Source organism: Canis lupus, chromosome 21, assembly GCF_048164855.1.
Source record: "Canis lupus baileyi chromosome 21, mCanLup2.hap1, whole genome shotgun sequence".
Classification (NCBI taxonomy): domain Eukaryota; kingdom Metazoa; phylum Chordata; class Mammalia; order Carnivora; family Canidae; genus Canis; species Canis lupus.
The window spans coordinates 15192322-15204219 of NC_132858.1; the positions used below are offsets into that span (position 1 = coordinate 15192322).

General features: G+C 33.8%; 1 protein-coding gene across 1 annotated transcript; it reads left to right on the plus strand.

Annotated features, from left to right (window-relative positions):
* Positions 1-7489: 7489 nt before the first annotated feature.
* Positions 7490-8419, plus strand: LOC140613340 (olfactory receptor 4A47-like). The gene has a single exon (XM_072791873.1). The coding sequence runs from the start codon at positions 7490-7492 to the stop codon at positions 8417-8419; it is 930 nt and encodes a 309-aa protein (XP_072647974.1).
* The last annotated feature ends 3479 nt before the right edge of the window (positions 8420-11898 follow it).

Sequence of the window (11898 nt, forward strand, 5' to 3'; positions counted from 1 at the left end):
TCCTGGCCTGTAAGGGTGGTTTGACATTCACAAATCAATCAACATAATTTACTACTTTAATAAAAGAAGAATGAGAACCATATGATCTCTCAATAGATTCAGAAAAAGCATTTGACAAAATACAGCATCTGTTCTTAATATAAACCCTCAGTGAACTAGGAATGGGGGAACATACTTCAACATCATAAAGGCAATATATGAAAGAACCACAGCTAATATCATCTTCAATGGGGAAAAACTGCAAATTTTTCCTCCACATTTAGGAACAAGACAGGGATTCCACTCTCATTATTACTATTTAATGCAGTACTGGAAGTCTTAGTCTCAGCAATAGACAACAAAAAGACATAAAAGGCATCCAAAGCCTTCCAACAGGAAGAAGTGATACTTTCACTGTTCACAGATGGCATGATACTCTGTGTTGAAAACCTGAAAGACTCCACCAACGTGAATCAATGTGTAGAAATATGTTGCATTTCTATACATCAGTAATGAAGAAGCAGAAAGAGAAATCAAGAATTGATCTTATTTGCAACTGCACCAAAAACTAAAAGATACTTAGGAATAGGCTCAAGCAAAGGTGTGATAGATATATATATTTTGTAAATATAGAACACTGATGAAAGACATTGAAGATGACAGATGAAATGGAAAGACATTCCATGCTCATGGATTGGAAGAATAAATTTGTTAAAATATCTGTAATATCCATACCAATCTACACATTTGATGCAGTCTCTATGATAATACCACCAACAGTTTTCACAGAGTTAGTAGAAACAATCCTAAAATTTGTATGGAACCCCAAAAGACCCCAAATATACAAAGCAATCTTGAGAAAGAAAAGCAGACCTGGAGGCATTACAATTCTGGACTTCAAGCTTTATTACAAAGCTATTGTCATCAGGACAGTATGATACTGTCACCATATTCAAAAATAAATTCAAAATGGATGAAGGACCTAAATTTGAGACAAGAAATCATCAAAATCCTAGAGGAGAATAGGAAGCAACCTCTTTGACATTGGCCATAGCAGCCTGTTACTACACACATCACCACAGGCAAGGGAAATAAAAACAAAAATGAATTATTGGATCTTCATCAAGGTAACAAGCTTTTACACAGAAAAGGAAACAGTTAACAAAACTAAAAGGTAGCCTACACAATGGGATAAGATATTTTATATGACATATCTGATAAAGGATTAGTATCCAAAATCTATAAAGAACTTATCAAACTAACACTTCAAAGTCAAATAATCCAGGGAAGAAATGGGTAGAAGGCATGAATAGGCCTTTTTCCAAAGAAGACATCCAGATGGCTAACAGACACATGAAAAGATGCTCTACCTCCTTCATCATCAGGGAAATACAAATCAAAATCACAATGAGATACGATCTGACTCTAGTCAGAATGGCTAAGATTAATAAGTCAGGAAATAACAGGTGTTGTTGAGGATTCAGAGAAAAGGGAACCCTGTTACACTGTTGAGAATGCAAACTGGTGCAGCCACTCTGGAAAATTTCCAGTATGTTTGGATGTACTATAGTATTGAAGTCTTCAAAAAGGTAAAAATAGAACTTTCCTAAGACCCAGCAATTGAAATACTAGCTATTTATCCAAATGATACAAAAATACTGATATGAAGGGACACATGCACCCTGATGTTTGTAGCAGCCTCGTCAATAATAGACAAATTATGGAAATTTCTCAAATGTTCATTGAATGATGAATGGATGAATTGTTTTATACACACACACACACAGTGGAATATTAGTCATCAAAATGAATGAAACCTTGCCTTTGCAATGACGTGGATAATGCTCGAATGTATTATGCTAAATGAAACAAGTCAGTCTGAGAATAATAAATACCATATGATTTCACTCATACATATAATTTAAGAAACAAAACAGGTGAACATAGGGAAAGGAGGGAAAATTGAGGGAGGCAAACCAGAAGAGCCTTTTAACTATAAAGAACAAATTGAGGGTTGATGGAATGGTGTGGATAGGTGGGTGGGGATGGGCTAAGTGGATGAAGAGTATTAAGGAGGGTACTTTCATAAGCAATAGGTGTTAAGTGTGAGTCATGAATCATCAAATTCTACTCCTGAAACCAGCATTTACAGTATATGTTAACTCACTGGAATTGAAATAAAAACTTGAAAGAAACGAAAATAAATAAAAATATCTCATTGGCACAAAAATAACTAAAACAAAATTTAGTTTTGTAAATATTTGTAATTATCCATGGAAGGATGTTGCTCATACTTTTCTAAGTTTTTTGTTTTCAGATACTAATGTAAAAGGTGTTTAACTTTTTGTAATTTTTCAATTGTTATGAATACTAGTACATAAAAATGCAATCGTAGATTTCTTTGGACCTTGTGTCCTGAAATCTTGCTAAATTCAATTAGCATTTCTGGTAATCTCTTTAGATTCTTTAGAGTTTTCTATGATACATTCTTGTTGTTTACAAAAAAGGATAGTTCATTTCTTGGAGAGATATAGGAGTACTTTGCTTTTCAAATTATTTTACCCATTTTATGTAAGGTATCATTTTATTACAATGTTTTTCAAAAGAACCACTTGATATCCTTTTAAAGTATGAAATATCAGTTGATTTTATCTATTTTCTAATTACTAATATTGTTAATTTTCTCTTGATCACTCTTTCTAGAAATTTATCAGTTATAGTAAAATAATATTAACTTTTGGCTGTAGTAATTTACTCTATTTTATGTTTTCTATTGGGTTGATTTTTTGATGTGTTTATTAAATCCTTTGTTTTACTTTGGCCTTACTTTAATTATCTTTGTCTAGCTTAAGATAATGCTTAGGTGTTTTTAGAGTTTTTATTTATTTTATTTTTTAATAGATTTTATTTATTTATTCATGAGAGACAATGAGAGAGAGTCAGAGACACAGGCAGAGGGAGAAGTAGACTCCATGCAGGTAGCCCCATGCAGGACTCGATCCAGGGAATCCAGGATCATGCCCTGAGCGGAAGGCAGATGCTCAATGGATGAGCCACCCAGGCGTCTCTAGGGTTTTATTTTTAACAAAAGTATAAACCCATGCATACATTTAGATAAGCTGAAAACAAGTAATTCTTTGTGTAGTTTAGCACATAAAAAAGATCTTCAGCTGGTTCACTCAGGTATTGAATGATTCTATGATCCTTATGACCTAGAAAATGCAACGTACAAACACATGCAGATGAAGATGCTCAGTGGAGCCCATCCTGAGCAATGGGAAAATGATAAGAGTGGAAGCCCTCAGAGATTTGATGTAGAAGCAGGCTCTTGTTGGAAAATAATTTGTTTCCTGTAGAAACAGTTACTCAATTTACACTGGACTGAAATTAAGGGATTGAATTAATGAACTGAAAATCATTATGATGTCAGGTGACATAGGTTTAGGCCTTGGTCAACGGCATCCACTCCAACACAAAACTACATAACTGTGACTTGTTATCTTTTTATGAATTGCAACTTCAACCTCAGTAACTTCCCTCATCCTAAGGCCTCTGCCTCTGAGCCTCAGGGCCTCTTGAGTAGGGATGCTAACAGATAGAGATAGGACCTTCTTTGCTGAGGACATGATTGGATAAGTGAACCTGAGACTGGTTCTTCTTTCACTTTGGCTTAAATAGAATTCGTCTTACTTAAATATTTTCTGATGTGAAACTCACAATTTATTTATTTATTTTTCTGTTTAAATTAGAAAACCAAATACGGCTGTTTGCTACTCTTTCTTGGCAAAAATCTAGTCTTTTTTCTCTAGGGATTGTTCTAGGGGAAAACACTGTCCAGAAGAGGTTACTTTATTTGAATTTGTTCCAAATATTCTAATAAACTAATGTGTAGTGGCCTTACATTCTCTTTCATTGAATACAGTAATGATGTGGAAAGCCATAGGCTATGTCTGCACATATAAATAGAAGGATTATTTTTCTGATACAAAGGCCCAAGAGATTTCTGAGAATTCAAATATCTGCGCAGGCTGGAGTTTCTCTTCATCACCTAGATGCTTTCTTGTATATTTTCCTTTGCATATATATCCTTAGTTGCTTGTCCAAACATGTGGGAAGAACCAATTCTCTGGAATGAAGCTGAGAGAAGGTGGAAACATGCATTCTATTAGGGAAGAAGTGACTTTAGGAATACATTTTGAATGACTGAACAGGTAAATGGTTCTCCTATTACCTGAGAGATTGCTCAGTCACTTATTTTTTCCCAGAAGTTAAATTCCAACTTTTGTCTTATTAGACAAGAGACAGACTCATGTCCAGGGACATGAATGCTATCCTAATGATTTAAGTAAAGGATTTTTTGGTTGCCTAACTGTACTGGCCAAGAAGAGATATATTCAAATAACTAATTTTAGATTTAAAAAATTAGGACAAAGAACAGTTTTGGCCAAGTTAATTTCTACTAACTAGGCTAGTTTTTACATAGTCAAGTAAAGAGGGCTATAGTTACTTTATACAATTGTCCTCATATTTTCTGTGGGACTCTATGAGAAATAAAGTCCATATGAGAAGGATCCCTGATATGACTTTTTCCCCCATTTTCTTAATTGTTGTGTCCTCACTCAGCATGGTTCCTGGCATTAAATAGGTGCCCTACTATAAAACCATAATTAACAATTGAAGTTATTATATCTACATTGGTAAATAAATATTTAACACATCTATTCACACTTTAAAGCAGATAAGAAGATGAGTGTTAAAAGAAATGAACAGAAAACTTGCTATGAATGGTGGGGAAATACATGATAAAAGAATCTTCACTGGAAAAAAATTCCCTGTTACTTATTTTATTCTTGACTGGCAATCATCTCCTAATTGTTCTAAAGCTATTTTTTCCCTTACGTGTTACATCATTTAGACCTTAATTATGTGATTTGGTTTCATAGTACTTTTACATATAAATATTTAACCAAATTTTTGTGAACAATCCCAGTGAATTTAATTAAGCAAGAATCAGTCTTGAACACTTAAAAATTCTGATTTAATGACATACAGTATTTAGAAGTCATGAAATGTCTTGTGATCTTGTTCCCATATTTGGAAGAAGATGATATCTTCTTAAGACCTGAAGAATTTTTAGGAGGCCTTTACTAGGATGAAAGCAACGCCCCCACCCAAATCATGAGAATGTCTCTCTCAAAGTCTAATTGACTGGTGTGGTCATACCAACATGATAGAATGAGAAGGACTAACCAAGTGAATGTTATTTTTCTATTTTGAAGTTAGTAGGAAAGAAGTTCATTGAGCATAATCTCTCCAGGAAATGGCTGGCTGCTGTCTTCTTATATAAAATTGGGTTGCTTATCTTTCAGATAAATTATCCTAAGGTACTAAAGCTTTATTTTCAGTGTAGACCATATAATTCATTTTACATAATCTATAGTGCAATTTCTTTTTTAATTAATTAGTTGATTAATTAATTAAGATAGACACACAGAGAGAGGCAGAGACATAAGTAGAGGTATAAATAGACTCCTCACAGGGAGCCCAGTGTGGGACTTGGTCCCAGAACCCTGGACCATGCTCTGAGGTGAAGGCAGATGCTCAACCACTGAGCCACCCAGGCGTCTCTACAGTGCAATTTCTGAGGCAATTTGTGAATAATCAGAAGACCACATGAAAAAAATGTCCTGATAACTATGAAATAAATATACCCTCAGCAGCATTTTGCTTTCTCCTGTCATACTGTATGAAAGAAAAACTTCAGTCCCAGGAATGAATAAAAAGTCTTCCTTCAGCTTGTGGACAAACTGTCACAAGGTAAGACTAACAGTAAATGTTGGGAACCAGGCTTCAGAGTTGTGTGACTTTTTTTATGTAAAAAGTCAAATTACTTTGAAATAAAGCAGATTCCCATTCCAATTTAATAACTTAAAAATGGGTGGCCTTGGGAAAATGAATATTATGTTCTGAGTCTCAGTTTGTTCAATTATAAAATGGGATTACAGTTCTTCTTATTGTTAATATGAAATGTGATTCATTATGTTGTGAGTGTGTGATTTGAATCCACCAAATGTGTTGTGAACTTTGGGGTCATTAGATCAGAATCAGATTTTATAAACATATCATTTGGGCTGCCTCAGGAGAACAGATTGATGGAGGCCAGAATGAAAGGGGAGAGATGTGGCAGCAAGTTGGTGTAGTGGGCTGGAGAAGTGGTGGTGGGAGGGCAATGATCACATTTGTGATATATTTTATTTTTTATTTTTTTTTAAAGATTTTATTTATTTATTCATGAGAGACACAGAGAGAGACAGAGAGAGGCAGAGACACAGGCAGAGGCAGAAGCAGGCTCCATGCAGGGAGCCTGACTTGGGACTCGATCCCGGGTTTCCAGGATCATGCTCTGGGCTGAAGGCAGCACTAAACTGCTGAGCCACCAAGGCTTCCCTGTGATATATTTTAAAGGGGTTTAATAAGATTTGTTAAAATGTATCCATATGTGATACAAGAGCAAGAAAGGTCTGTGGGCACAGTGATATTTGTCTGAGCAGTGACATGGAAGGTGGTACCATTGAGCCAGATAGAAAACACCTGTGTCTATTCCTGTAGGGTGAAACTATAGTTTTATAAGTCCTGTATTAATATCCAAATGGAGATGTCCAGAGTTAGAGATGTTGCATATGAAAATTTAAAAATTAAGAGAGAGGGACGCCTGGGTGGCTCAGCAGTTAAGCATCTGCTTTGGCTCAGGGCGTGATCCCGGGGTCCTGGATAGAGGGATAGAGTCCCACATTGGGCACTTGCAGAGAGCCTGCTTCTCCCTCTACCTGTGTCTCTGCCTCTCTCTCTCTCAGGCTCTCATGAATAAATAAAGAAAATCTTTTAAAAAATAAAGTAAAATTAAAAATTAAGAGAGAGACACAACATTGAAATGCTTCCACATTACTTGGTCAGGAAAAGGCGGCATATTCAACCACAGATCCTAAGAAAGAGATCCCAGTGAGGAATGAGACAATCCAGGACAGTGAGCCTCCATTCCTAATTTGACCCACTAAATTTGAATATGTCAGTTTCCTTAAATGGGTCTCAAGTACTTCACTTTTGAGACATTAAAAACTGTGCACCTTTTCATGGAATTCCCTTGCCCTCTTTTCTTCTCTTTCCACTTTTTCTCTAAAACTCAGGAAAAGTATTGCTACCTCTGGGAAATCTCTGACTGGTGTTTATTTGACATATTCCTTCTCCTCACCTTCACATTGTACAACTGTTTTTATAATGGCACTTATTACACTGGTGATTATTATGTATGCTATCACTGAGTGTAGTAAACCATGGCTTATTCAACTTAGAATCATATCTATGAAATGTTTCACACAAACAGGTACTCCTGTCACATTTTTAATTGAACTAACTAATAAAAGCGCAATTTTATAATACATTTAAAGGTTTCCCCCCTTGTTTTGTAGATCACCTGCTTCTAATATGAGAAGTCAGCTCCTATCTAGACTAGATGGAACCAAGAAACAATGTAACTTACTTTGTCCTCCTGGGCCTCACACAGGATCCTAAGGAACAGAAGGTCCTTTTTATTATGTTCTTGCTCTTCTATATTTTGACTGTGGTGGGCAACCTGCTCATTGTGGTGACTGTAACTGTCAGTAAGACCCTGGGCTCACCTATGTACTTTTTTCTTGCTAACTTATCTTTTATGGATGTCATTTATTCCTCTTGCATTTCCCCTAGATTGATTTCAGAGTTTTTCTTTCAAAAAAGTACCATATCCTTCCAATCCTGTATGACTCAGCTCTTTATAGATCACCTTTTTGGTGGATCAGAGGTCTTTCTTCTTTTGGTGATGGCCTATGACCGCTATGTGGCCATCTGTAAGCCTTTGCATTATTTGGTTATCATGAGGCAATGGGTATGTGTTGTGCTGCTTGTGGTATCCTGGGTTGGAGGATTTCTGCATTCAGTAATTCAAGTGAGCACTATTTATGGGCTCCCATTCTGTGGCCCCAATGTCATCGATCATTTTTTCTGTGATATGTACCCCTTACTGAAACTGGTCTGTACTGAAACGTATGTTGCTGGCCTCTTAGTTGCTGCCAATGGAGGGGTGATATGCTCTATTGTGTTTGTGCTCTTGCTCATTTCTTATGGTGTCATCTTGCACTCTCTAAAGAACCTTAGTCCAGAGGGGAGGCGGAAAGCCCTCCAGACCTGTGGTTCCCATATCACTGTAGTGGTCTTCTTCTTTGTTCCATGTATTTTCATGTATGCAAGACCTGCTAAGACCTTCCCCATTGACAAATCATTGACTGTGTTTTATACAGTCATAACCCCCATGCTAAACCCACTGATCTACACCCTGAGAAATTCTGAGATGATAAATGCTATGAAGAAGCTTTGGAGGAGAAATGTCATATCAAGTAGTCAATAAATGCATCATCAAGATAGTAATTTAGCATTAGGGCCAATCTCTTCAAATGTTAAGGTCCTTTTTGTGTAAATGCATTTGCAGTAGGAGTCAAATAATATGCAATGAAGCAGTCAATGAAAGTTTTAAAGTTACAAAAATATTATTTATGTTTTTTCATTTAGGTAAAATTAATATATAGTGTTATGGTAGTTTCAGATGCACAGTGTAATCATTTAACCATACTATATATACATAGTAGTCATGATGATAAGTGTAGTCTTAACCCTCATATGTAATGGTAATCGTTCAAATTTTTATAGTTACACTAACTTCTAATTAATTACTATATTGACTTTTATTACTTATATTCTCCTTCTTATTGTTATATTTATTTGAGTTCCTGTTTTTTTAAACATGTAGTGTTTTATTAGCTTCCTATGTGCAATATAGTGATTCAACAATTCTATTTATAGCTGTTGCTCATAACAACAAGTGCACTACTTAATCTCCATCATATATTAACCCACCCCCCCTTCTCCTCTTGTAACCATCAGTTTGTTCTCTATGATTAAGAGTCTCTTATTTGATGCCTCTCTCTTTATTCCCTTTGCTGGTTTATTATTTTTTTCTTATATTCCACCCAAGTGAAGTCATATGATATTTGTCTTTCTCTGACTTGCTTAGCACTATACTCTTTAGCTCCATCCATATCATGGAAAATGGCAAGATTTCCCTAGTTCTCATGACTGAGCCATATTTTATTATATGTATATTATATATAATATATTATATATATTCATTATATATAGCATTATATATATAGCAATATATATATATATATATATATATATATATATATACACATTTCTTTATCCATTCATTAATTGATGGACACTTGGGCTGCTTCCAAACTTTGGTTTTGTAAATAATGCTGCTACAAACATAGGGATGCATGTATCCTTTTAAATTAGTGTTTTTGTATTCTTTGGGTAAATATCTAGTACTGCAATTGTTAGATTATTAGCTAGTTCTATTTTTAACTCTTTGAGGCACCTCTACACTGTTTTCCAGAGTGGATGGACCAATTAGCATTCCCAGCAACAGTACACAAGTGTTCCTAATTCTGCACATCCTTGCTAAGGCCTGTTGTTGCTTCTGTCGTTGATTTAGCCATTGTGACAATGAAGTGATATGTCATTCTAGTTTTATTTGCATTTCCCTGATGGTAAATAATGATGAACATCTTTTCATGCTGGCTGGCTGTGTGTCTTCTTTGGAGAAATGTGCATTAATTTCATCTACCCATTTTTTATTTAGATTATTGACTTTTTAGGTGTTGAATTTTATAAATTCTTTATATAGCTTGGATACAAGCCCTATAGATTACCATGTTTCATCTTTAATCTTTTTATTGCACTAGTTAACATTCTAAATGCTATGTAGACTATCATCTTTATTCTATTTTGTTTGCACTACATAAGAAATTTTTAGTGAGGTATTTTACTTTTTTTAAAAAATGAAAGGATAGTAGACTGTAATAAATATTAAAAATGGAATCCATACAAATTGAAAATAGTGTAGAATAAATATTATCCATCCCTCACCAGAATCCCAGTTCTTCCATATGCAATTATTATATTGAGATTGTTAGTTTCTAAGATTGTTTAGTGATTTTTGCTAATAAAATATATGTGTTGTATTTATGTCTCTGTGTGTAACTTTAGCATGCACCACTCAGCTTCCTGATGATTTTTCCATACGAATCTGCATAGATGTAACTCATTCTCAGGTTCCTCATATTGCTTAAAGCTTCTTTATGAAGATAAAGTAAAATTTATGTTTCCAATCCTTGTCATTTTTTCTCCAGTGTTTTTGGGATCCATGACTCTGCAATGAAATCTTTTTGAAATTTTGTTAAGTTTTTAAAGAGGAATTGTTGGATCAAAATTTTTTTTATGTATTTAAATGTTGATGTTTGTAGTTATTTCCCAGTTACTATCCACAAGCTTGGGTCTAACTACACTAAACCCTCAGTCTAGAAAATACCTGTTTGTGCACATTCTTAACAGTCTGTGCTTGATAAATATTTATATGATTGGATAATCAAATAAAGAAACTGTGTTTCAGAAAAAAGAAACTGTGTTTCATTTGTTTACATTAATAGAAATTCAGTAAACATATTTAATATGGGTATTCACACTTAAAATGATTTCTTTTTTTGGTGAAATTTTCTATTAATGAGTTTTGTTTTAGCAGACTACTATTTTCCATTGTGGTTATTATGATTTAATAAAACACTAAGATAATTATTCCTTTTACCATTTGAGTGCAAATACTATTTCTCTAGCTTATGATTTATTTTTGATATTTTACAGTGTGCAGGATATCTTTAAAGTCTTTAAGTTTTCGCCTTTATAAGCATTGCTATTACTCTATTATTCCTTAAAGTCTTTGGGCTTATATTACGTTCTGTTTTTCATTTATGATATTTGTAATTTTGTGTTCTCTTTTTTTTCTAGATCAATCTGGCTGGAAGTTTATTAGATTTCTTGAGTTTTTTCAAAGAATCAGCTCTTCATTTCATTTGTGGTTTCTCTATCCTTTTTCTGTTCTCATTTCTATTGATTTGTATTCTACTTTCATTCTTATCCTTTGCTTGAAATTAATTTGTTTCCCTACCCCAAGTTTTTAGGTATGTACTTAGGTAATTGATTTGTGATGTTTCTTCTTTTGTAAAGAATACATCTAAATAATTTACATGTGTTGACTGTGTAATAGCAACTTATGTGGAAGGATGGTTTTAGCTGCATTCCACAAAATTTGAAATGATTTTTCAGGTTTTAATTATTTAAAATATATTTTGAATTTCATTTGGGACTTCTTCTTTGGCCCTTGGGTATATATCTGTTTAATTTTTAAGTATATGATTATTTTTCCTAATAGGTTTTTTATTCTAGCTCAATTCCATTAATATCTAAAAATATTTTATGCATGACTTGAATACTTTTGCATTTATTAAAGTTTGTTTTTATCTATTTATTTATGATAAAATATTTTTAATGGTCCAGAACATAGTTGATCTTGGCAAAGTTTTGTGTTCACGTATGAGAGCATATATTGTTTTTGCCATTTAAGTTTCAAAATATTCAGGAAATTTTAGAGAATTTTTTTGGTGCTGATTTTGAATTTAATTTCTTTTTTTGCTAAGGAATATGGTATGCATGATGAAAATTCATAAGAATCCTTTTTTATCCTAATATATTTCATCTTCTGAGTGTTGAATATTACATATGTATTTGAAGAGAATGTGTATTATGCTGTTTTGTCATGAATTTTAATGTGGTTAATAGTGCTTTTCATTCCTATCCATCTCCTTTCTCATTTTCTGTGTTCTTGATAAATTGACTCCCTTATCATTATGTTATGGTCCTCTTTATTCCTGCTAATGTATAGTTTCCTTTAGTCTGCTTTATCAATATATTTACTCCTGTTTAGTTTTG